Here is a 26687-nt window from a genome sequence, read left to right on the forward strand (position 1 = left end):
ACTGGTGACCCAGGCTTTGTGACATCCGTGCCTCAAGCCAAAGAGCCCGCATCTTCAGAAGTATTGCTCCCGCGTACTTTCGTTCTTAGCTTTGTTCTTGGGTTGCCCAGCCCAATCGTGTTTTATTTTGTATTTTTCTTTTTTATGTAATCTGTTTTAGCAAGTATCTATAAAAAAAACAAAACAAAACAAAAAAAAAAAACAAAAAAAAAAAAAAAAAAAAAAAAAGAAAATCAATCTGACATAATTTGATAGTACGAACTAGTTTCTTATTTTTGCATATTATATAGAGCTCTTGGAACATTTTAAAACCATAGGGAGCTTATTGTAAATCAGTAAAACCATAAAGACTAGTTTTGCATTTTTTTTTTCCTATATAAAATAACAAAGTAAAAGCCATAACCCTTCATTTTGTGAAGTATTAAATAATTTTGAGTAATGTTTATTGCCCACGATTTGCTCTACAAATCTTTATCCAGCAGATTTTAATTTATTTTATATATATATATATATATATATATATATATATATATATATATATATATATATGAAAATGTTATTTGTACTCCAAGAGCACAACAGGGGTATAACACCCCCTCACATAGGGGTGGGCCCTAGGTGGTGTTGTGCCCCTGTTGTGGGGCTGGAGTGCAAATAACACCCCCCATATATATATTGAAAGGGATTTAATTACTGCACTATACCATCACAACAAATGCACAATACCCCCTCACATGAGGGTGGGTTCCACACACTGGGCCCCACGCTCATGTGAGGGAGTGTTGTGCTCTTGTTATGTTGGTGTTGTAAATCTAACATTTTCCATATTGAAAACCATTTGACACATCAAATTTGTGTCCAAATAGTGTGCAACAAACATTACTCAATAATTTTTGTACAGAAATAGATGCACAGGCCTGTCATGTCAATGGACCAAATGCCCAGAGAACTAACTAAATTCAATTGCTTTTAGTGTTCACATGGAATAACTAAACCACGCCCATGCAAAGAGAAAACGCAACTTAACTGAAATAGTGGAACTTGCATCACTCTGCAGATGAAGATGGTTTGCTACCTCGCTATTCCTTCCTATCCAATTAGATTGAATTTCACTGGTTTAAGAGGGCAGCCAAGGTAGATGGTTTATGAGTTATTGGACAACTCATATAACTGTACAATTTTTTTTTTTTTTCCTTGAAATAAAGGAAACTAACACTAATTCAAAGCCTAATGGGCAGAAAATTTGTGCGCAAAAACTCCACCATCTTATCAAGGGGAACTGTCTCGGCCAGCCTTACAAGATTTGCACTCTAAACAGGAATCAGCCAAAGTGAAGATAAACAGAAACAGGATGATCAATGATTCTTGACTATCTTTCCTACAATACAGATAAATGATGTCAAAAATGAGAATGAGAGAGAGAGGTAGAACAGGTATTCTTTAACCGTACCCCCAACATAATAGAATCCATAGGCAGAGAGGCGTTTGAAACCAAAAGCTAAGTCTTTCTTTTTGGTTTTGTATAACCTGTGAAATGCTTTTTGGCATGTTATTTCCCGCTTATCGTTGGTAAGCAGGAAATAAAGTCCATTATTTTTCATGGAATTATGTATCATAAAAAATCACATCCTTTCCATTTGGCATATGAATATAATACGTTCAGATTTTCCTAGGGCTAGTTGGCAATGCCCTAGCCACCAAGAAGCCCCCAGCCAGCTGGTATAAGGGGTATAATTCTCCATATATTATTTCCCTAAGTGTTTTAACTAATAAGAAATGTATTTTTCCTTTGTTTATTTCCTTCGTAGTTATTTTTCTGCATGATGTAATGACAGCTAGACATAATAGTTATGTCTTATGACCCATCTGTTTTCTATATTAGTGTAACCCTAATCAATAAAATATCATGTTGAATATTAATAAACCTAGAACTTTTTTGGTGTCTTAGTAGGTCATGACTCTCTCGAAGTAGTCATTGGAAATCACGGCTCTCTCGAAGTAGCCCATATCATTTTTCTTTGTTCTTTTTATTATTTGATTGCATCAGAATATCCCCTAGGAGAAAATAAAATGGCAAATTCAACTAGTTTAAGTCTCAGATGTTTGACTTACCTTCACTACCCAAATTGACTCCTCTCACATCAAGAACTTCACGTAAGGGGAAGAATGACATCTAAATTATTCTTCATTAACCATTTGCTGGGATAGAAAGAAGCAGATGGTGCAAGGTAAATATTCCAAACCATGATTCTTGAGCAGTCCTGCAGTAAGGCTTCCATCTGGGTTTCATCTTCCACAACTTGTTCAATAAATGTGCTAATCTGCAATGCAAATCAATTAGGTTAGCAAATAAAGCCAAGATCATTCTAGCTCACGTGGTCAAGGCATCTCAAGCAATAGAACAGATAAAATATGGATTTCTCTCCAATGAAAAGGATTAATCAGCTAAAGTTGCAGTTAGATATGGTATAAGTGGGTTCCTCTCTCTAATACCCCTTTGTGGTGGGTGAAGCTTATAGCTCCATTCCATTACAAATTACAGGACCCATCAATCATGTTATGGAGCCAAAAATAATTTCTTTTGGAAAAGACCAAAATGAGCATTTTGGCTGTCATGAAACAGCAGCAATGCAATTCACATTACAACATGGAGTACAATTATGGGAAACCAGAGAAGACACAAGAAGGACTAACTTGGAAGCCATCCTTGACTGTGTCAAGTTGCCTAATAGGCTCCAGAGTGGGCCGGTGCCACCTCTTTGGATCCCACAGTATGGTACTATTGAACGCAAAACCAGACATTTCAGCATGGAATCTCTGAAATCTCAGATGTGATTCATTTATGTACCATCCAATTACTTGAGTTTCATTACAAACAGGCCCCTCCAATATAGCTTGCCTTTTATTCCCAGTTAGTTTGGCCACTGTCCATGTTCCAAATCGCCTGCAAGCCAAAACAAAAATGGGGCTATATCAAAACAAGATGCACAAAAGAATATATATCTGTGATGAAAAAATTGTGAAAGGAGATAAAATGATGGCCCATCATATAATTGCTATAAAACCTAACATATGATGAATAGGGAATGAACAACCGGAAATCATGCTACCAAGAGAAAGTGCCTCACTAGTTGAAATCTAAAACAGTACATAATTTGACGCAGCAGAAACGGTTAAAATGGGAAGAACATGCCTCTCTCTTGACTCCTTGAACACACAAAGAAAACGAACAAAACATAAACTCTTCTTTTATTAAAAAAAAAACTCAATACTAAACTCAATTATCTCTATCCATGAAATAAGACTCAATACAAGCCTTTTTACAAACAACAAATCCTAGTCCAAGGTTACTAGAAGTTCTTAAAAAAAGGAAATACAACAAATCCTAAAATTTCTAAGCATGCCCAATGATACAAAAGTCCTAAAGTTACCAGAAAAATGAAAAAAAAAAAAAAATACGAATTGTAATATAGGAAAAGCTGAAAAACAAAATCCTAGCACTACTTGGAAATACAGAGTAACTTCTTGTCCTACATCTATTCCCCTGCTTGAAATTAAATCGTCCTTGAGTTGTCTTCAATCCCCCTTTATTGGAATCCTAAGTAGGCCTTTCCAACATGTGTTTCCATGATAAAAGAACAAATGATTCCTTTGCTCAAATCCATTGATGCAGAATCTTGAATATAGCCAATAGTTCCGAATGCTGTTTCGCCTTAGTTGACTACAGAAACAATCTGTTTTAAAATCAAATTCAACTTGTCATTCTTATACTATACAACCTTCATGATTTGGCTTAAACACTTCTTTACAATCATACAATTTTTTCAAACCAAATCCCTTCTAATGAAGTATTGCCAAACTTGATCAATGCTTGCTTCTTCACAGTATTGCAGATAAGGTATATCATACAATGACAAACTAGTTGACAGAACATCTTTAACTTTAAATTGTCAATTTAAATGAACAAAAACCTAATACTAGCAGAATCGATCCTCTTCGGAGTTTCATTAACCACCGGTGGTGTGTCCCCCATCAACAATATTAGGTTGCACAATGTTGTCCAAATAAGGATTGGTGTGTTATGTGCAAAAAGAATGGAGAGTCAGCGGATCACCTTTTTCTTCATTGTGAGGTTGCTTGTGCCATGTGGAATGTTTTCTTCAAACATTTCGGGTTGTCTTGGGCTATTGTCGAGACGAGTTGTTGACTTGTTGCTTGTTGGTGGAATGCTAGCAGCACTTGGAATGCCATTGTTTGGAAGATGATGCCTTTGTGCCTTTTGTAGTGTCTATGGCGAGAGAGGAATGATAGTTGTTTTGAAGACCGTGAGATGTCTTTGGAGGAGTTGAATCTTTTTTCTTGAACACCTTATACCTTTGGACATCTGCTTATATTTCTACTTTAGTGATTAGTTTTCCTAAGTTCCTTTTTCTTTTTGCCCCTTCTACCTAGGTGGCTTCTCTTGTATACTTCATGTGTACATGAAGGCCCCTTACGCTTTTAATGATATTTCGATTACTTGTATATTAAATAAATAAAAAATAATAATTTTTATCAAATACTTAATAGATGTCCCAATTTTGAATGGTTTCTTGGAAACATGGCAGAAAATTTACCTACAAAAGATCATCTTCAACACAAATCTATTGGCCTGAAGGACAAGTGCTTTAAAATTATTGTTATGGCAAAGATCTTCTTCAGCCACTTTCACTGCTCTTTCTTCAATTTCTTTTTGAGCACAAGATTCATGCTACGGAAGGACTTTTGCAACTCAGCTTCAAGACGCTTTCTTATGTATAATTTTGGGCTTTATTAATATTGCTCATAAATCAGGGATAAAAATCTTGCTTACAACAAATGCTTCATCTTCTTCCATTATTGAGTTCGTGCCTTCCATTGTCTTACCCTTGAGATCTCTGTCGTTTGCTCCCACCAATCTCCTTGGAAATCTTCATGTATTCAAAGAATATCTCTACCTCGTTTTGCCAAATCAAAGAAACCTTTACTATGAAGAAAAACATTAAAGCTTGATAGATCTATATGTAGAAAGTTGCCTCAAATTTCCATTTTGAATAAAATAACTATTTTGTGTCTTAATGTGAAAGGAAAATATTCTCCTTATCACATAAGTAACTAGTACTCCTTGCCCAACAAAGAATAATAATTAGAGACATATGTAATTTGGTATTCCTTGTTGTAACACCCTCAAAATTAGGTAATTGTATTTACTTAATTTGGAGAGTTACTAGCGATTCCTCTAGATCAATTAGCTAGTAACTGACTAGTTTAATTACCCATAAACTTATCAAAGTAAAAAGCATATGAAAAGCAGAAATCATGATTTGAGACTTTTAGCAATACACCTTTAAGACATAATCATATATCATCAATCATAGACTTAGAGGCCTCCAAACAGACATTACTATAAGAACTAAATACCAACAACCCAACCTTACAAATATGAGTCACTCGCTCGGTATCTTCATCCTAGCGAATTTCACTCTACCGCCTCGCAACCTGCTAAGTCGTAAACACCGTGGTGTTTGACAGAGAAGAATAGTAACTATGTAAGTCCACGACTTAGTAAATAAATTATTACAAAACCGGTTATGCAATGAGCCTTAGGTAACAGTTCAATGACAAACACTAAAATTTTAATGCAGAAAAAAAACATGTTATACATATATATATGTAAATAAGATCATAGCTATTCTCCATATGTCTACCCAGGGTATTAACCCATTCCCAACAGGGTTGGCACTATCCCCAAGAAAATACAACACCGGTGCCCTAAAATATTATACGCATACTGTCATATACTAGCAGCCCAACTGAGTCCGACCTCAGTTGGCCAACGCTACTAGCAAAGCTATAATCGTGACCCTCATTTAAACATGGTGTTACCATGCTACATCACGTACCGTATACCATGTCATACAATGCAAATATACTTCATTTATCGTCATCAGAAAATAAGTAATACTTGTCTCGAAGCAGTTATAAAAAAGGTGGGCTCATGAGTATCATTATGAAGAATAAAGCATGCTCAGTCCGCTGACATATTATCGCAAGTTAAAGTGAGACCAATTTTGGTAAGTATTTACTTACCTCAAACACTCATCCATAGGCTCGAACATCTTGAACTCCCGCCACTGCGAAATATACCATAACATTAAACATAGTACAACGAGAGTCCTAACCCATGCACTTAAAAATCCTTAATACAACACCTTAGCATTCTAACCTACCATCAAAACCCTAATTAACTATTTCTAGCCATGTCAAATGTTTAGTATCGGGGTCAAGCGTTCAATCAGCAAGGGTTGAACGTTTGGTCAACTCAACGTTCGAGAGGTACCAAAATGCATGAAAAACTCAAAGCTCTTACCCATACCATTTTCCATCCTATCTAAAGCTCATAATACCTTTATAAAAACATGTTAAACCATGTCAACGTGAGAATTTATGAAAAATGAGAGTGAATTCCCAATTTGTTAGAAACTATTTCTTTTTCAGAGAGAAATTATGAATACATCATGGTATGTTTAAGGCTCACTAAAAACATGATAAATCTCATGAACAGAGTATTAACAACATGAAAAATGAGTTTAAGATTCAAATTTTACCTTAATGAGATTAGATAACACCTCCTTCTCTGTTTAGGATCTCTTTCTCTCAAGAAATGGAGTGGCTAGGATGCATGGAGGAGTAGGGGAGTCTGAAAGACGTGGGGGTGACTTTAATAGATGTGGATTGAAGGGATTAGACTAAATGATGTGGATAGTGGGTTAAAATTACTTTTCAGGCATGGTTGAACGTTTGGTGCATTACTTCGAACATTCGATGTATTGTTTCTGAGCAGAAAAAATGGATCCACATCAAACGTTCCAGAGATGCTTTGAACGTTCGATGTATTGTTTCTGAGCAAGAGAAAGGGGTCCACTTTGAACATTCCAGAAATGCTTCGAACATTCGAGTAGGAGTCCACATCGAACATTTCAGAGACTTGTCGAATGTTCAGCTGGGGGATAAAATTTATTATTAATATTATCCTATTTTTATATATTTTTTAAAAAAATTATTTTAGGACACTTGGTTGAGTAAATTAGCAATATGAGTATATAATGATTATTTGCTTGCTATTATTATTTTGGGGTATTACACTTGTTCAACAAGGAAAAGAATTAAAGGCTTCTAAAATGTATTGCTTTCAAAATATTCAATGGATTTAGAATAAATTCAAGTAGGACTTTAGCCAAAAGTGGCAAGGTCCATAAAGGAAGTAATTTTGTAGGCAACCTCACCAAGAGAACTAAAGAAAGAATTTCTCTTTTGTAAAAGTTCTCTTTTATGAGAATGTGAGATTTTGATTGTATTGGGACTTCCAATTTAAGTAGTTTTTTTTTTAACCAATATTTTGTACTCCATCTTTTGTTAGTGAAAATTCTTTTCGATTGTCTCTAGTCGTGGATATAAGCTTTTCAAGCCAAACCATGTAAATCGTGGTGTTTTATGTTATTGACTTATTTTATTCTGCTCTCTTCTACTTTGCGATCCAAAATGTCAGTTTGTCACAACAACATATTCATGCAAAAATCTCTAGATTCTGATGATTTGTTTGCACCAAATATTTGAAATACACTTTCAATAAAATCTTCGCCATCACTAAAATTCTCCCATAGGCTGACTAACTATGTGCGGGTATATGAACACCATCACAAACAAGTTGAATGCAAGCCTGCGTCACAGCAAATCTTGTTCTTTCCATGGCTCACATATGGATCCACTATTAGCCAAGCAAGATTTATTTGAATATTGCACAAAGTATACTGCTTCTCATACAAAGCCTGCTACATCCCATGAAAAGCTAGTGGCATTTCACGTTTTAAGTCCATGAATTCAACTCTTATAAGAGCCAAGAAAGTTGCCCCCATAGGGAATACGAAGGCTTTGATATCAATTTTTTTTTTATTATAAGTAATAAGCCAATCTCATTAAAAGTGTGAGGCACCCCTTAGTCAACTGTGAGTATACAAAAAGAAACGCCCAACTAAAGAAACGAGTAAGGAAATCAAGAAAGCTAAAAGATGATAAGGAAAACACATAAGCCGTAGTCCAAAGATATAGAGTGTAATAGGAGGATAAAAGTTCCTCAGGGGTCTTCTCCATGTCCTCAAAGTTCCGGTTATTTATTTCCCTCCATAAGCACCAAAAGATGCAAGTGGGCATTATTTTCCACACTGTAGCACTCCTCGACAGGCCCAAAGACCACCAACAAGCAAGCAAATCGATAACCCTTCCTGGCATAACCCAAAATGACTGAAAAGAGAGTACCACAAGGCAGAAGCCACATCGAAATGGAGAAGGAGATGGTCCACGGACTCCTCCGTCTTCTTGCACATGCAGCATCTGTTGATCACGATAACATGGCGTTTCCTGAGATTGTCCAATGTGATGATCTTTCCAAGAGCCGTCGACCATGAAAAGAAGGCCGCCCTTGAGGGGGCTTGGGTCCGCCACACACACTTCCAGGGAAAGCGAGTACTTATAAGACGAGTCAAGGAGTGAAAAAAAGTCTTGACCTTGAAAAGGCCATTTTTGGAAGGGACCCACAAAGCTTGTCTTGGCCACCTCTTCTAACTATCATTGAATGCAGTATCTGGAAGAAAGAGCAAAAACATTCACCTCTCAATCATGCACTTCTCTAGTAAACTCATGTTCCACTAGTTGGAACCACCCAAGAACTCTAGGTTTTATTTGTAACAAAGGCATCCTTGGCAGCGGCTATACCAAACAGGGCTGGAAAAGCTGCCTTAAGAGTCATATTCCCGCAAAACGTGCCAAAAGCTAATCCTGGTCCCATCTCCCACTTCAAATCTGGTGTAGCTTGAACATGTCTCCCAACCTTTTCTAACATTCTTCCATAATCCCACCCCAAAAGCTCTTGTAGGAACGTGGGAGCACCATCCGCCCTGTAAATAGCCAAATTTGGATTCCACCACAGCTTTTATATCAATTGATGCAACGGAAGCAATAGAAAGTGGAAAAAAAAAAAAAAAAAAAGGCCATATCTGTTTTGAATCCTTAAACACAAAAGGAAGATGAACGAAGAAAATACTTTTCTTTTATAAAAACCTGATACTAAACTTGATAATCTCTATTTATGAAATAAGGTTTAACAAAGCCTTTGTATAGGCAACAAATCCTAATCGTAAGCTTACTATAAGTTCTTAAAAGAAGGGAATAAGCATGGAACCGAGGTTTACTCTGTAAGGGTGGGTCCAAAGGGCCCTGCCTTGTAGAGGTTCCCTGTTATCAAAAAAAGAAGGGAATAAAACAAATTCTAGAGTTTTTAAGAAAACCTGACAATACAAAAGTCTTAAAGTTAGTAGGAAAATCCGAAAATAAAATAAATAAATAAAGAAAATAAAATCCTAACACTAGAAAATTTGAAATTGTGGGAAAACTTATTCTACACCATAATTACTACGGGAAATTAAACCAATCACTTTTTAGCAGTCATGAAACAATTATAAGTGTGGCACAAGTATAGACAAAGCAGATCACTGATTCCAACTGTGTATATGATAGAAGTCAACTGCTCTTGACTCTACATTTTTGTTTTAAGATCCAACTGAACCCAACATGTACACCCGTGGGGCAAAATATTAAGCTGGCAGGCTTTCTTGTGGAAGATTAGTAGATCACTAATTCCAACTGCGTATATGATAGAAGTCAACTGCTCTTGACTCCTTTACATTTTTGTTTTAAGATCAACTGAACCCAACAAGTACACCCGTGGGGCAAAATATTAAGCTGGCAGGCTTTCTTGTGGAAGATTAGAATTAAAAGAGGTATAGAACTTAGAGTAGTTTTGATTGACTGCCTACTTCAACCGTAGGGCAGTGAGTTCTTTATATAATAACAATAGTGTTAGTCCTTTAGTAGGACTGTACAATATTTGAGATTAAGCTTTATCACTTAAGCTTATCAATAGCAGAGAATTATAAACCTAATGCTATACAATTTCTAGTCTAGATAATAGGATAAGCTATACAACTTCTAGCCTAGATAATAGGATAAAACAAATCCTTTTAAATCTGGACGGATTTATCTTTATCAGAAGATAAAGATATATCTGATCTAATACGCCCCCTCAAACTCGACGTAGGCACCCAGACATTGAGGTTGAAACTGAGCTGTAGAAATCTGCTTGAAGGAAGTGGTTTTGTTAGGACATCCGCAAGCTGATCTTTTCTAGAAATGAACCGAACTTCTAAATACTTGTCTGCAACTTGATCCCGAACAAAATGGTAGTCTATCTCAATGTGCTTTGTACGCGCATGATAGATTGTATTGGAAGTGAGATAAGTCGCACCAATGTTATCACAGTATAAGATTGGTGCACGTGGTAGGAAAACTCAAACATAAGAGAGTCTGAATCCATATCAATTCAGCAGAGGCATTCGCAAGAGCTTTGTGCTCGGACTCCGTGCTTGAACGTGACACAGTGGGCTGCTTCTTGGAGCTCCATGAGATCAAATTTTTACCCAGAAAAACATAATATCCAGACGTCGATTTCAGGTCATCGGGACAGCCAGCCCAGTCAGAATCCGAGAAGGCAATAAGATGACGTGATGAGCGTTTGTGAATGCAAAGGGTGTAGTCAACTGTGGCCTTTAAGTAGCGCAGAATGCGGTTGACAGCAATCCAGTGAAGGTCTCGTGGATCTTGCATAAACTGAGATACCTTGTTGACAGCAAAAGCAATGTCCGGATGAGTGAGAGACAAGTATTAAAGTGATCCAATGGTGCTGCGGTATAGTGTAGGATCCATAATTGTAGAGCCTTCAAACTTGCTGAGAATAGAAGAGGAAGACATTGGAGTAGCAACCAGTTTGGCAAGCTCCATATTGGTCTTCTTTAGGACATCAAGGATGTGCCTTTGCTGAGAGAGATGGAGACCATCTGAGGACCAAGTGGCTTCAACACCTAAAAAGAAATGTAAAGGTCCAAGGTCTTTGAGAGCAAATGATAAATTCAGATCCTGAATAAGCCTAGAAATAGCTCCAGTGTGTGAACTTGTGATGATTATATCATCAACATAAATTAACACAAACATTTGAATCTCATGAGCATTGTAGATAAAAAGGGATGAATCAGCCTTGGAGCTTTTGAATTGTAGTTCTAGAAGACAAGTGCTTAGTCTGGAAAACCATGCTCTTGGCGCCTGCTTTAAGCCATATAAGGCTTTGTACAGTTTACAAACAGCCGTAGGATGGGAAGGATGCTGAAACCCGGGAGGTTGTGCCATATACATGGTTTCTTGGAGATTGCCATGGAGAAAGGCATTGCTGACATCAACTTGATGGATTGCCCAACCTGCAGAAATAGCAATGGATAACACCGTTCGAATAGTTATAGGCTTAACTACGGGGCTGTAAGTTTCTAAAAAATCGATCCCGGGTTGTTGGTGGAACCCTTTGGCTACTAACCCAGCCTTATACCGTTCTATTTGCCCATCAGCCTTTCTCTTGATCCGAAAGACCCATTTGCACCCAACTACGTTCATGGCTGGAGAGGGAGAGACCAGGGACCAAGTTCCATTTTTAAGGAGAGCATCGAACTCTTCATTCATGGCCTTGCGCCATTGAGCATGCTGACTTGCTTGAGTGTAGCAAGTTGGTTCAGCTTCTTGACCATGTAGGAGAGCTGTGAGTGCTTGAGGAGGTGAATACCTGACTCTGCCATCCGCGAGTGTGGTAGATTTGAAAATTTGATTATGTGATCGTGTTATCATACCATGTACCCGTGAGGGAGGAGGTGGCTCGAATGCAGTAGGAGAGGCTAAGATTATTTGAGTATGGGGATTAGTGGCTATTTCTGTGGTAGGTGAGAGGGGTGGAGATGGAGATGGCTGTATGAGAGGAATGCTGGGTGCATCATTGGTTGCTGGATGCGATGGTGGCAGAATGGGGACAAACACTGGGTTTTGGATGGAGGAGGAGAAGAGGGGCTGTTGGGAGTAGATGTGAGGAATGGAAACTTGGTTTCATTAAAAATGATATGTCGGGCAATGCAGACTCTGCCAGATGGAAGGTGAAGACACTTGTATCCAAGATGGTTTTTGCTGTACCCGATAAAAACACAAGAAGTGGATCTAAAGGCAAGTTTAGTTGAATTATAGGGACGCAGGAATGGCCAACATTCACAACAAAATGTCTTTAGAAACTTATAATCGGGTGAAACTTGGAATAAGCACTCATAAGGAGACTTGTGCTTAGTGTCTATTGATTAGGAATGTTGTAGTTTCAAAGGCCGAGTCCCAAAGGGTTAAGGGAGCACAGGCAGTGGTGCCAGTGGAAAGAAGAGTGAGCCCAGTTTCAACAATATGTTGGTGTTTCCTTTCTACAAATCCCATTTGATGATGGGTATGTGGACAGCTTAAACGATAGGACACTCCCAATGCATTTAGAGATGTTTGAAGGAGACGAAATTCGCCACCATTGTCACTTTGGACTGAAAGGATTTTGGTACCAAAATAAGTTTCAACAAGATGTTTGAAACGAAGAAAAATTGCACACATCAGACTTTAATTCAAGAGGATAAAACCAAGTGCATTTACTGAAATCATCCACAATACTTAAGTAATAACGATTGTTGTTTATAGAAGTGAGGGGGGCTAGGCCCCAGACATCAAGAAACAACAATTGTAAGGGAGCACTGGAAATAGAAGGACTGATGCTGAAATAAAGACGATGACTCTTGCTCTGCTGACATGAAGAACAGATTGTGGAGAGCTTTGAGGAAACCACGGGGAACTTATTGGATTGAATAACACGGCTGACAATAGGGGAAGCTGGATGACCTAACCAAAGATGCCATTGATCCAAGGAGACCTTTTCACCTATGAAGGCAGAAAGGGACTTGGAAGGAGGAGCATGAGAGGAGGGCCAAGGATAGAGACCAAGTTTACTCAAGCCTTGGAGGAGCAACCGGCTGGTTTTGAGGTCCTTAACATAGAAAAAATTTGGGTGAAATTCAATAAAAACGTGATTGTCACGGGTGAATTGATTTACAAAAATGAGATTTTTCTGTATTTCAGGAAAATGTAAGAGGGAGAATAATTGAAAGTTATGTGAGGGTGTAGGTAAGATACCACGACCAAAGTGTAAAATTTTCAAACCTTGGCCATTTCCTACTCGGATTTTGTCCATACCAGTGTAGTCCTCAGCATTCAAGTTGAGGTTGGAGAGATCATTTGTCAGATGAACGTTGGCATCGGTGTCCGGGTACCATGAAGAGTCAATGGCAAGAGAGGCAGAAGCCATGTTGGCATGCAGTGAAGGGGAGTCAGCCTGATAGCCCTGCTCAAACCGAAACCAGCAGGTGGCTGCTGTATAGCCTTGTTTGTGACATACTTAACAAGTGGGGCGTTGGAAGGAACTAGGACCAGATGAAGGGAACTACTGAGGTGGCCCTCTACCACGGCCATGGCCCCTGCCTCGGGAAAAATTGTTGCGATATCCTAGATTGGAGCCACGGTTGTTGCGTGGATAGGAGGGACTTTGACGTTGGGCAGTGTTGGCAGTAGAGATGTTCAAATCAATTGCAGATTTGTGTTGTTCCAACCGTAACTCATAAGATAACATATAGCCATAAAGATCATTAAGAGAGATGGAGTCTTGCCTTGTAGTCACAAAAGTGACAAGAGGATCATAATCTGGTCCAAGGCCAGCAAGGATGTTGGAGACGAGTTCCGAGGCGTCGACAGGCTTGCCAATGGCAACTAATAGGTGAGAAAATCCCTACGCTTTTTGGAAGTAAGCGGAGATTAATTGAGCACCTTTCTTCAAGGTGGCTAACTGCTGCTTGAGCTGCAGGATGCGTGATTGGGATTGAACGGAGAATAGTGTCTCCAAAATGAGCCAGACTTCACGGGAAGTAGAGAGGCCAATGACATGAGGTAAAGTGTTACGTACCTAGAGTAATTAGAATTAGGTTTTAAATTAGGTAAGTATCATATTATTATTTAAGAGAATAATTAGGTTAGGTTTTTAAATAAGGTCAGAGTTGGAGGTTATTATTATTATTAGGTAAATAAGGAATATTGCTCATTAAGCAATATCTCCAATAGGAAAATAAGGGATTTGTCTCCCTTTAGAATTAATATTTATTATTTAGAATTTGTAATATTTATTTAATTATCATTCCGTAATTCTAGCTTTGTAACCCTATTAATAGGGGTATTGAAGAATGAATAATCAAGCAGAAAAATATTATAATTCAGCTCTTGTAGTTGATTAGGAGTTTTCTAGGGTTTCTCGAATAACCCTAACTTAGGAGGCCCAGGGTACCTCGAATACCCTACTATCCCACGCTCACCACTATCCAAATCGTCACCGTTCATCCCCCGTTACGGAGGTCCGTAACATCTTGGTATCAGAGCCAAGTTTCGACATGATGGAGCAACGGCTAGATCGCCTGTTGAGCACGTTGGATTCAATGGAAGAACGGCTCAAGAAACAATTTGAGGAGATAATGGCAACCCTCACCATCCAGTTCCAAGAATCTCGTGCAAAAGACACATCCCACACAAGCTCTTCACAGGTAATATCACTCTCATCTTCACCATTAGAAAAGATACCAGAAAAACAACCCGAACAACTGCCTAAACCCACAAATCCACCACAAATCGACCCGGCAGTACAATCACTGCCCAAAACCACATCCCCACCACCATGCAAGGACCTAGAACCCATCTCCTCTCAAAAGGAGGACCAACCCCCATCATCGGCACAAACACCACCCCAAAAGCTTTCAAGTCCAGCCACCCCCACCATTGCAAGCCCTCAAACCCGCCACAAACCACATATATTAGCCTCACCTTCGCCCAATACCCACAGCCCCCTCAATCCACATAAAGCCTTACCACCATTGATCAAACCATCACCACCCAAAACCCCACCCAAAAATCCATCAAAACCCACCAATCACGATGCAATCCCACATAACCATTTCTTTGGGCTCTGCCGCAACATTCCATCTCTGGGTGTTGCTCTGCTTTCGGGTGCAAGAGGGAAGAAAAGACGGGCTTGTGACTGGTTTCGAAGAAGGAAAAGGTCACGGTACAAGCCAAGCTGTGTAGCCGACAGAAGAAACGCAACAAAAATCAAGGGAGAGCTTGCCGAGTTTCTTGCTTTGGGCGTGAAGGTGTCTGGCCGTGGAAAGGAAGACCATGGCTCGGGCAAGGGAGGGCCGAAGAGGCTGAAAAAGGGGCTTCGGCGCAACACCTGGCGCTCCTTGAAGCCGGCGAATCGGCGTTGGGTGGCAAGGAGGAGGCTCGGGGAGCCGACCCAAACTGGGCCGTGGCCCAGAGCGTCGTTCCCTGGCCGGTGGCAAGAAGCAGGAGCCGGAAGAATGGGTAGAGGTCCGAAGGAGCGAGTTTCCCCTCCGGACGAATCTTCAGGTCGCCGGCGGCCACCCAAACGACCCCCAGACGGTGATTACGCGAGGAACGGCGATTCCGGCATGAAGAACGGCAACCCAGACCTTGCCGTCCAAAACAGGGAGTTCGTCCGGCGAGCTATGGACAGACGAGCCATATCCGGTTTCATGGACGGAGGAGGCCGTTCGAGCTTGCCTTGCGGAGAAAGAACAAAGATGGAGTCCGAGACTTTCGGATTTTTTGCTGGAAGAGATACGCCATCAGGATCGGTTGCGGATGGGAATTCAAGAGGAGTTTTTGCTGAAGGAGGAAGGAAGGGCATCCAGGGCGGCGTGAAATCCGGGCATCTAGTAGAGAGAAATATGGTGCCCGATCTTGCTACCCCTAAATGGAAGATTGCGGATAAGGGAAACATGGAAGCTACGATTTGGGGGAATCAACGTCTGTGATGCTGAGTTTAAAAAAGAAAAAAAAAAAAAAAAAAAAAAAGAAGAAGAAGATACCCTCCACGTCAGCAGCAATTAACAGCATTTTTAGGACCTTGGGGACAAGGTCCATTTTAAGGGGGTTGGAGTGTTACGTACCTAGAGTAATTAGAATTAGGTTTTAAATTAGGTAAGTATCATATTATTATTTAAGAGAATAATTAGGTTAGGTTTTTAAATAAGGTCAGAGTTGGAGGTTATTATTATTATTAGGTAAATAAGGAATATTGCTCATTAAGCAATATCTCCAATAGGAAAATAAGGGATTTGTCTCCCTTTAGAATTAATATTTATTATTTAGAATTTGTAATATTTATTTAATTATCATTCCGTAATTCTAGCTTTGTAACCCTATTAATAGGGGTATTGAAGAATGAATAATCAAGCAGAAAAATATTATAATTCAGCTCTTGTAGTTGATTAGGAGTTTTCTAGGGTTTCTCGAATAACCCTAACTTAGGAGGCCCAGGGTACCTCGAATACCCTACTATCCCACGCTCACCACTATCCAAATCGTCACCGTTCATCCCCCGTTACGGAGGTCCGTAACATAAAGCTTCTACGGATAGCGTGGAGATGATGGCACTGAATATCATTCGATCTTGATGGAACCATGTTTGATAACAGGGATTGGCAATAAGGAGACCAGAGGTTGTGTCTAGGACGAGCTGAGGGGGTCGTGGTGTTGAACCATCGACATGCCCGAATAGATTTTGGCCTTCTAGGAAGGGGACCATGAGGAATCGCCACAAGATGTAGTTTTCTTCTCGGTTATTGAAGGGGCGTCAGTGCTAAGGGTGGAAGAAAAGCGGAAATTTTATTCCAGTGCGGTACTCCTCAGTAACCAGTGCATCGAATGGCTGGTCTCGACTATGGAGGTGTTGATGGGTGGTCATGGTCTGTCTGATTTTGTCAAATCTTTCAGGGAGGGGGCGAAGGTGACGATAGTTCGTATTGGAGGTAACACTAATGGCCGGTTTGTGGAGGTAGCGGTCCATGGGGTGGGCGTTCAGAGAGGGATCCTTCGTATTCCTGAGGGGCGGGGTGGTTGGGGTTGGCTTAAGTTTATTAGTGAGTTGCATAAGGCTATAGAATTTCTTGGTTCTTCGGTAGGGTGCGGGTTCGGTGTTTCCTCGCCGGAGGAGAAGGTAAGGGGGAAGAAGGTGGGGGATTGTATGGGAAATGCAACGGGTCCTCTGTCTTTCGAGGCAGCGGTTCGCTCACCGCCATCCATCCATGCTTTTGGTGGCCGGATTCTGGTCTCGCAGGAGGAGGTGGCCTGGTGCGAGGAGGAGCAATTCCCGATAAAGGAGCAGTCTTGCGCGAAAGTCCGGCGGTCAATGGACTGTTCTGCCTGGGAGAGAAACCATTTTGATCCGGTGGGTAAAGACCTTTGTGTCGATGGCTCCAGTGTTCGAAAAGGCAGAGAGTGCAGAACAAGGGACTGCGACGTCTCATTCTGCAAAAAGATCCTCGAGCAGGTTGGTGTATGGCTGGATTGGGTGAGTGGGTCTAACATGGGCTGGAACAGGATCTCTTCTGTTGGGCTGAAACTGGGCCAGTGCAGGTTCTCATCTGCTGTGCTTAGAAGGCCACGCTGTAGGGATGGTTCTAGGAAGTTGGGCCTTAAGCCCAACTCAAGAAGGCTAAGAGGTCTTTCCCGGATAATGTTTGTGGACTTAACGAAGCGGGGTTGGACTCTGAAATGTCCGAATTGGGTTCTTCGGCGCCGGAAGCCTTGGACGGGTCGTCTTCTACTCTTCCGGTGTTCAAGTCAGGCTCTTCGTTGATGGGGGGTTCTTCTCCGGTGGAGAATCCGGTTTTCTTCGCTCATCCTGCTTTGGCCCGGCAAGATGGGTCTAGGTCGGAGGTGAAGACGACGACTGGCATGGGTGGAGGGCTGTCGGATACTGGCGAGTTCTTCAGCGCAAGTCCTAGCTTGTGTACGGCAGTGGTTGAAGATCCGTTCGCCTCAGAGTAGGCAGCGAAGCCCAACCTGCGGTCGGATGTGTCAGTTTGTGACTCAACCCCGTGTCTGCTTGGGGGGTTGGGTTCGGACTCTAAAGGATTTGTGGGTCCCTCTTTGGGGGCGGCTGCGTTGGGAGAAAGGATTCGCTTGTCTCTTCCGGTGATGGCGGATAGTGAGGCTCCCATTTATCCCTCCGAAACCCAATCGGTCATGAGGTATCAACGGAAATCGGAGGCCAAAGCTAGTAAGTTGGATATTTCCTTGATTGATGAGGCAATGACAGCTTTGAGGTCTCCGATGACGCAGTGTTTGGGTACATCTTCTCAAGCTTTGGTCGGGAATGTGGTTGAAAACCTACCGATGCCAAGTGGGGGAGTGGGTCTACGGCGCGGGTTCCTTCTTCCGAGAGTTCCTTCCCCCTGAACGGATGCAAATCGTTGACCATTGACAAGGGTGGGGTGAGACTCCCAACAAGAATGGTTTGATCCAATCTCAGGAGTGGCAGGTAGGGTTTAGCCCATCTGGGGAGATTGTTTTGTGGGATCAGGGAGAGGAAAGTGATTTTCCTCACCTCTTGGGCGTTGTTCCTCCCGACTTACACTTGGAGTGGGAGTCGGATGGTGCTGAGGATGAAGATTCAGCCCTGGCTTTGTTGGATGCCATTGAGGAAGATTTTCATCGGGGTAGTATGGGGAAGCGGTATAAGTTCAAAGGAAGGAGAGAACTGCAGAATCGGAAGAGCTCCATAAACTACGACGTTGCGAGTGTGCAATCTAGGAGTAGGAGAGGAAAGGCTCAGGTTCTGTAGTTTGTGGGTTGCTTGTGGGCTGCGGGTGTTGTGGTTTAGGGTGTAGGTTCCTGTGGGTTTTTGGGTGGGTTTCTTGTGTGTTCCTTGTGGGTTGGATTGGGGTTCTTTGTGCTTGTAGGCTTAGGTTCCTGTGGGTTTGTTCGGTGGGTTTCTTTCATTCTTTTTTTGGGCTTCTTTTTTTTTTTTTTTTTTCGTTTTCCAGCATTGCATTTTCTCTTGTATACTGCCAGTGTACTAAGGGGCGCCTGACGCTTTTAATAAAACCAGGTTATTACTTATCAAAAAAAAAGATATGGTGATGTACATTCTGAAGGGGTGTTGGTGCGGAAGAGGTAAGGATAGAAAGAGGGGGTGAGGTTAGGGTGGAGGAGTCAGTTTCAAGAGTTGAAATAGCCATAGACGTTAGTCTTGGTTGGCTCTGATACCATATAGAACTTAGAGTAGTTTTGATTGACCGCCTACTTCAACCGTAGGGCAGTGAGTTCTTTATATAATAACAATAATGTTAGTCCTTTAGTAGGACTATACAATATTTGAGATTAAGCTTTATCACTTAAGCTTATCAATAGCAGAGAATTATAAACCTAATGCTATACAACTTCTAGTCTAGATAATAGGATAAGCTATACAACTTCTAGCCTAGATAATAGGATAAAACAAATCCTTTTAAATCTGGACAGATTTATCTTTATCAGAAGATAAAGATATTTCTGATCTAAGAAGAGGCCATATATCCTTTCTAATTGTTGCACGAATTGACACAGCTCTAGTCAATAACGGCTCATACGGTGAAGAACACAAAAAGTATTACTGGCAATATGAAAAGTAAATGGTCGCCAGAAGTACCTTTGAATGATAGCCTCTGAGGAATAAATTATGCACTTTCTGCTCCATGTAATATAGCTGGCACCTATATTGAGCAAAGGTCAGTTTTTTTGTCTGTCCCCCCACCACCACTCCCATAACACTAAGAGAGAGAGAAGGGAACCTAGAATGGGATCCTTGCTCTCCAGTAGTATTGGCATTGGTCTTGATGCAAACTTAGCCAGTCCTTTATGACAACATTTAATTATTGTTTACTCAACTGCTGCTAGTCCAAGTTCTCATAATAATAAACTATACATCTACTTCCCTGCTTTGACCCACGTTGTGTTTGTTGCATAGCGTTTTAAACCATTAAGGATGACAGGCCATATGAACATCATTTATACTAATCTCACAACACTCTAACTAGATTGATTGTATTGATCGACAACCTCCACAATTTGCTTCCAATTTTCTCATTCTTGCCTTAAAATTTGTTTCTTGTATTTTCAATCTTCCTAGATTATTCTTCCCATTCATTTCCTCTAAATAATCTTGACCCAGACAACTTGCATATTCTTCATTTTTGGTGCACATCAAAAGCCCCTTGTTCGATCACAACATAGTAATTAGGAAATCACCAAGAGCTTCTGTTGAGATGGTAGAATAAAACATGCAATAACTAGTTACAAATATGGAGTATATTATAACCATTTCAAATCTGCTCTTTGCCACAAGAACTTCGTATATGATGACACTTAATCTGATCATAATTTTTCTCTTTTTGGCTAATATAAGACCCAAATAAAAAGTATCTAAATTGTACAAGGCTTCATTAGCATAAAAAAACAGCATGACAGTTTTTAGCCCAAAAAAAGAAAAGAAATAACGTAAGTACCTGATCTGCCTCATTTGCTCAAAAAGATCGGCCAAGTAGACATTATTGTCATCTGCAAAGTAAACGATTCCATCGAGACGGTGAGTTTCTATGTGAGACAGTGCCACATTTCTCTGATGAATGTATGCATCATTTATGTCCGTTAGATTTTTATAGCAAACAAGATGCCTGTACATAACCCCAGTTCTCCTCAAGATATCAGCTGTTTCTGCAGATTGGGAGGTCATCTCAACAACAATCCATAAGAGAGGAGATGGGACCAACTTTAATGACTGAGCTAAACGTATCAGATCATAGGCTTGAAATGGCCCGGCATTTGTTGGTGTCACTATTATCAAAAGCTTCCGCAAAACCAAATTTGAATCTTCACTGAGTGGCTGGGTATCAAATTTATCCTCATGGGTCTCATCCATCAGTTCCAGATCCTCCACTTCTGACTTTAATGTTGCAGAACGTCTCACGTCCCCACCGTCTAATCTTGACACAGTTCTGGTCACATTTTCATGTGACTGAAAATTCCCAACAGTGGATATTACCTCAAATGAGAAAGATTGATGCTTTGACATGGGATTCATGGATAAATTCATTGAGGCAAAAGGGGTAAGTCCCATGAAAACCCCAACCATGAAACAAATGAAAAAATGGAAAAGAGACCTCCTCCACATTTGCACCCTTGGTTTTGACCTCTCAAGGGGCCTAGAAGATCTTGGTGAAAGAATACCAAAAACAAAAGCTTGAGAGTCCAATGAACCAAACAAAGAAGATAACAATCCACCGTCCGGTGGATAGTGCTGAGGAGATGATGAGGACCTGGACAAGGGAGAAGCAACTGAACAGACTTCCCCATTTTGTAAAGCTACAGGTCGAGGCACTGGAGACAAGGTTCTTCTAATAGAAGCCATCAAGAGGAATCCAAATCTTACTAACTTCAAACCAGCTTAAAGAGCTACCCAAAATCAGAATTACCACTAAGATGCATCTACATCAATTACAAACTCATTCTCCTTCCCACTGAACATGATAAACAGATAAAAGTTGAGCCCTCGTTTCAACATTTTACTCCCTATAGGGGTCGAAATTAATCTTAAATCCGTCAAACAAATTGAGCCAACTCAATTTTTACAAGTACAATACTGAGATTCAGCTCTATGCTGCATGCATCTAATATGAGACAAGATTTCTAATTATAGTTGAAGCATCAATAGCCAGCCCAAATAAAACTATCACACAAAATTCGACCAATCCCCCACCGCACGAAGACATTCTTGAGCAGATAAACACCAAAACTAGTTCAAAATGCAACCTTCTGTCCCTATCTTACCACTGTCCTAAGAATCTAAAAATTCAGAATGGAGATCTTGATCTACTATTAACTTCCCAAAAGAACTACAAGTCAAAGAACCACCAACAAGCTCAAAATTCAAACCAGAAAAGAACCCAAGAAAATGCCAAAGATATCAGCTTTAGTCCCCCGTAAATAGTGAACTTTCGGATGGAAATGCTACATTACCGTTCAATGACACATGGGTCTTTGTTGGTTGGGACCAAATGATAGCGACGAGAGAGAACAACAATCTCCACCTTGTTCACATCAACAGAAAACGTTAGCCTTTCGTTTGCTCCCATGGAGTTCCGCGGTTTTGATGCTTGGGGGTCAGACACAGGGTGAGCGTGCTGAGACTATAAAGCGATCGGAATCTCCCTGAGAGTGTCTATCTTTCAGACTTTAGAAAAAAAAGTCTTCCTTATAGCACTAGCAGCAGATTTCTAACTATTTTTTTTATATTTAGAGAACAAAACTAATTTTTACTTCCCTATAAAAAAATACCACACAATACATTACCTTACTTTTTCTTATATCAATTAAATATTATTTTTTTACTCTTATTTTATTCTTTTTTTCTATTTCTTACTTTTTCTCTTTTTCCTATATCAATTAATTATACTTCGTTTATATTAAAATAATATATAGGAAAAAAATAGTAGACATGTATATATTGAGAATCGCTATTTATTCACAACCTCCTTATCTAAATATAGGGCATTTACTGTAAGAAAATTTTTTATATTTTCCATGAAATTTTTCTTAAATATAAAAAAAAAAATAATATAAAGTACTACTACTGGTGCTAGAAAAAAAAGAGACTCAAGTTCTTCACTGCAGTGATAGCAGTCTCTCCCAATCAATCACAAAGATACCAAACACAATAAAATAATTTTCGAGTTAATGGACAACTCATACGTGGCCCCCGCCTGTTTGAGAAACGACCGTTTGTCAGATTCCATGTTTTTTAACCCAACTCTTATACATGGGAAATGCTTGTTGGGGGACGGTTTTTACCGTCTCCCAACCAGTTTTTTTAATTAAAAAAAAAAAAATTTTATTAGAAAGTGGTTTTTAATATCACATCAGAAACTATTTTTTGATAAAAAATATTTTTTTTTATCAAAAAGAGACGGTACGTTCCGGCCAATCAGGCCTTCTTATACATTCTTTCCGGACTTTTTCTTTTTTTTTCTTTTTTTTTTTAAATGCATAAATGTATCATTTCTCTTTGAGTCGGAATACAATTTAAAAATAATTCTTTCACTTTGTAAAAATTAATATTAACTCTTTTAGTTTTTTAAGAATTTAAAGTCAGTCATTTTATAATTTTTTTCGTCCATTTTCTAACTTTCATTTGGGTCGCGTCAGCCTTTGCGGCACCGCCGGCACATCAGGTTAAAATTTTATTTTTTTCATAATTTTATTTAAAAAGAAAAGGGGGTTTGGGGTGGCTCACGGCCTCTCCCATGGCCGGCGCCACTTTTCTCAACCCTCTCATTCCCTCCGCGATCGCACACGACAATTTTTCCCGGTGACTTTCGAAGGTTCAAGACTCCCCATATAGCAATGCGTACCTATTTCTACAGTCAGTGGCATAGACCAACGGAAGCTTGAAATCAACAAGAGGGTCACCTGATTACAGAGACACGCCGGCGAAAACCCTTCCATCGTCGAGAACCACATCAGTCGGAACTCCCGATCGATCATAGAAGCACCGACGGTCAGAATCCAAGGAGCAATGTTCACCGTTGTATATGGGCCCGAGCCAGGGCCAGAGTTTCTGGCAAAGCACAAGAACCCCAATGGCAATAGCTTGGTCCATGGCTGCGAGTATATCGGTTGGGTGACGAAGGAGGAGATAGGAAAGTGGGTGACCTCGTCGTGCGCGTAGTCACTGAGGGCAGCGCCTGTGTTCTTCAAATAGGTGGCGTAGGAGTTGGCAGCCGCGAAGGCGTTGCAGAACGACACCGCCTGTTACGTTTGCTCTCCTTTACCCACGCATTGATCTTCGCCACCAACTCTCGGCATCTTTTGTGATCCCGGCGTTGAGTTGAGACCGCAATTCTTGAACAAATCTCCGAAGCCTCTTATTGGGTCACTGGGATTCGAGGCGTCGGGATCCTTTCAACCCTATAAGAATGATTCTGAACACACCAATCCTGAATCATCCTGCACAGTGCATGATTTGGGATTTCATCGAAGCTTGTCGATACTTGATTAGTGACTAGACAGGTTTGGTTCCCCGCTTCGATCCACTTTTCGATGCTCTCTCGATCGTACGTGATCCCGGTGGATAACGCAACGGGATCTTTCATCAAATCCAAATAAATCGGGCACCGAAAGTCGCTCGGAATTCTGATCTCTGTGTCTAAATTGCCATTCAAAACCTCATTGTTCTTATTGCCACTCTGGTTGGCTCTCATTCTTCTCCAAGATAAAATCAACACAGGCCACCCCAGATGGGGCTGGGGTGGCGTGTGGCGACCTTTCGGCCCATGAGTGTGGTGGCAAGGTAGCTCTGAGGGTGACTCACAGGCACCCCCGACAGTCACTCCAAACGTCTCTATTTTTTTAAAAAAGTAAAAATAAAATTTGAAAAGTTAAAAAATAATAATTATATTTTAAGATGATGTGGCGAAAAGGTTGACGCGGTACTAATAAAAGTTGAGAAAATAGATAAAAAATTTAAGAAATAACTGATTTCAAATTCTCGAAAACTAAATAAGTTAATATTGATTTTTAAAAAGTGGGAGACCATTTTTAAATCGCGCTCCAATTAAGAAAGTTAACGATACATTTACCTTGTTTTTTAAAAAAATAATAATAATAACTTTCCAAGAAGCACTTCCATTTCTTACATAATGTGTTATGAGTATGCTACTTGAGCCTTATCATCGTGCTTTAAATAGGAAAAGTGTGGAAAAAAAAAAAAAAAGGACAAGTGAAATTATTTGAATATTTACTTTTTCAAAAAAGTACACATGTCTTTCTTAAATTATAGTCAAATTGTAAATTTTCCATAAATTACCAATTGTGTCAATCTATCCTATAAACTATCAAAACAATGTCAATATTTCTCAAATGACAAAATCACCCTTCATAATAATTATAAAAATGATTAAAAATAACTAAAACTATAAAAATAAAATAAAATAAGACAATTAATATTTTTTCCCTTTTTTTATTTTCTTAGTAAAGCAATTTTGAGTAAAGTTATAGTAAAACACATTTCTCTTTTCTAGAATATATAAATATATTTTTTTATTACAAATATTCTCATAATATGGCCCATGTATTGTAACGTTCTCAAAGTTAAATAATATATTTAATTAACTTTGAGTGTTACTCGCAGTGTCATCAACCAATTAACTGGTAATTAGCTAATTTCACCATGATATACCAATAATCATAGTATACTAAAGGGGGAAAAAAAAAGGGAATAAATTGATATAAGATTTCTAACAATAAACCTTCAAAATAGAATTTATGTAACCTCAATCATAGACCCAGAGCTTCCAAACATATATTATTATAAAATAACAGTTAATTACCAATTACCCAGCAAGGTGAATATAAGTCATTTGATTGGCATCCTCATCCCAACGAATTTCTTACTATACTGTATGACAGCCTACTAATATGCAATACACCGAGCTATTTTACAGTGTAAGAGAAACACCTACGTAAGTCTACGTTAAGCAAATTATTACAAAACCAATTATGCACCAAACCTTAATTGATGGAACATAACCTTGGAATATTATACGTGAGTTTTCACAAATATAACATGCATGTATTGTTTCCGTTACCATTCCATTACAATATAGTTTATTTTGAAGAAGTGATAATACATAATTTCGGTAACAATTGTTGATATTTCAATTTAGGAAATCATGTTATATATGTATATATTTATTTAGTCATAGTTATCCTTTATATAGTCTATTCAAGCCCTTAACCCTTCATTGGTAGGGTTGGTGCTGTCTTTAGGGACCTATAATACAATACATGTGCCTTGGATATTGTATGCATATTGTCATATATTAGCATTCTAATCGAGTAGTCTGACCTCTGGTAGCCCATGCTACAAGCAAAATTGTAACTGCGACCCCATCTGTACATAGTGCGCCCATCACAAAACAACCATTGAATCCAAGACCAAACATAAGAGTAAATATGTGTCACTATATGGCCCGTATACGTAATACCGCACGTACCGATATATTATGTCATACAATGCAATTTGGTTCAAGAGCTAAAACCAAACTGGTTGTAAAAATATTAAGGGGTAATTACCTTTTCTCCCCATGAACTACCGGCCAGTGTCATTTTGCCCCCAAGAACTACCCCTTCGACCAAAATAGAGCATCCAACTACCAATTTGACACCGTTTGCCCCCTTCCGTCAGTCAGACCGGTTATGTGCGACGGTCAACGGCTCACGTGCATGTCAAGTGCCGTCTACCCCATTTTTATTCCGAAATTGCCCTCCGGTACAGTTGATTAAAGTTTATGAAAAGAAAAAAAAGAAAAACAAAACAATTCAAACTAAGCAACAGAAGCTTCTTTCACGTCATTTTCTTTGGTGTTCCACTTCAACTTCAAAGCAGTAGCCCGCTGAAAGAGTGGACCTTGAAGAGCTTCAATGTCTTGTTCATGGAAGAGCGAAGCAACATCCGGAGAGCCCATCTGCCGGTGTGGAGTACCTGCACCTTTGAAGACTTCCTTTACCGATGAAAATTTCGGCCGCTTGTTCTACGGTTGTGTGAACTATGAGGTAAGAATTTTTTTTTTAATGGATCTGTAAATAATGGGTCGTACCTCTTCTTCGTCTGCTTATTCTCTTATATTTTATAGATAATGGGTAATTTTTTTAGGGTTTGAAAGTTAGATCTTAGATTATTGTCTTAGGATTTTTTTTTTTTTTTTTTTTTTTGTTTCTTGGTTTCC

The 26687-nt window shown here is 39.6% G+C and overlaps 1 protein-coding gene across 5 annotated transcripts; it reads right to left on the reverse strand.

Annotated features, from left to right (window-relative positions):
• Positions 1-904: 904 nt before the first annotated feature.
• LOC133870597 (probable beta-1,4-xylosyltransferase IRX9H) lies at positions 905-24142 on the reverse strand. 5 transcript variants are annotated; one of them, XR_009900753.1, is made up of 7 exons: positions 23371-24142; positions 20412-22135; positions 19556-19619; positions 6109-6152; positions 2900-2944; positions 2113-2321; positions 905-1373 (listed from the first exon to the last, which is right to left on the reverse strand). XR_009900753.1 is itself a non-coding variant. In XM_062307758.1 (7 exons), the coding sequence occupies exons 2-6, from the start codon at positions 21311-21313 to the stop codon at positions 2151-2153; spliced, it is 1431 nt and encodes a 476-aa protein (XP_062163742.1). In that variant the 5' UTR covers positions 21314-22135; positions 23371-24141; the 3' UTR covers positions 905-1373; positions 2113-2150. The 5 variants fall into 5 exon arrangements, 3 of the variants coding, with proteins under 3 accessions (XP_062163742.1, XP_062163740.1, XP_062163743.1); XR_009900752.1 differs by having other exon boundaries at positions 905-1378; positions 23371-24141; XM_062307758.1 differs by having other exon boundaries at positions 2695-2944; positions 23371-24141.
• Between the last annotated feature and the right edge of the window lie 2545 nt (positions 24143-26687).

This window comes from Alnus glutinosa, chromosome 6 (genome assembly GCF_958979055.1).
Source record: "Alnus glutinosa chromosome 6, dhAlnGlut1.1, whole genome shotgun sequence".
Classification (NCBI taxonomy): domain Eukaryota; kingdom Viridiplantae; phylum Streptophyta; class Magnoliopsida; order Fagales; family Betulaceae; genus Alnus; species Alnus glutinosa.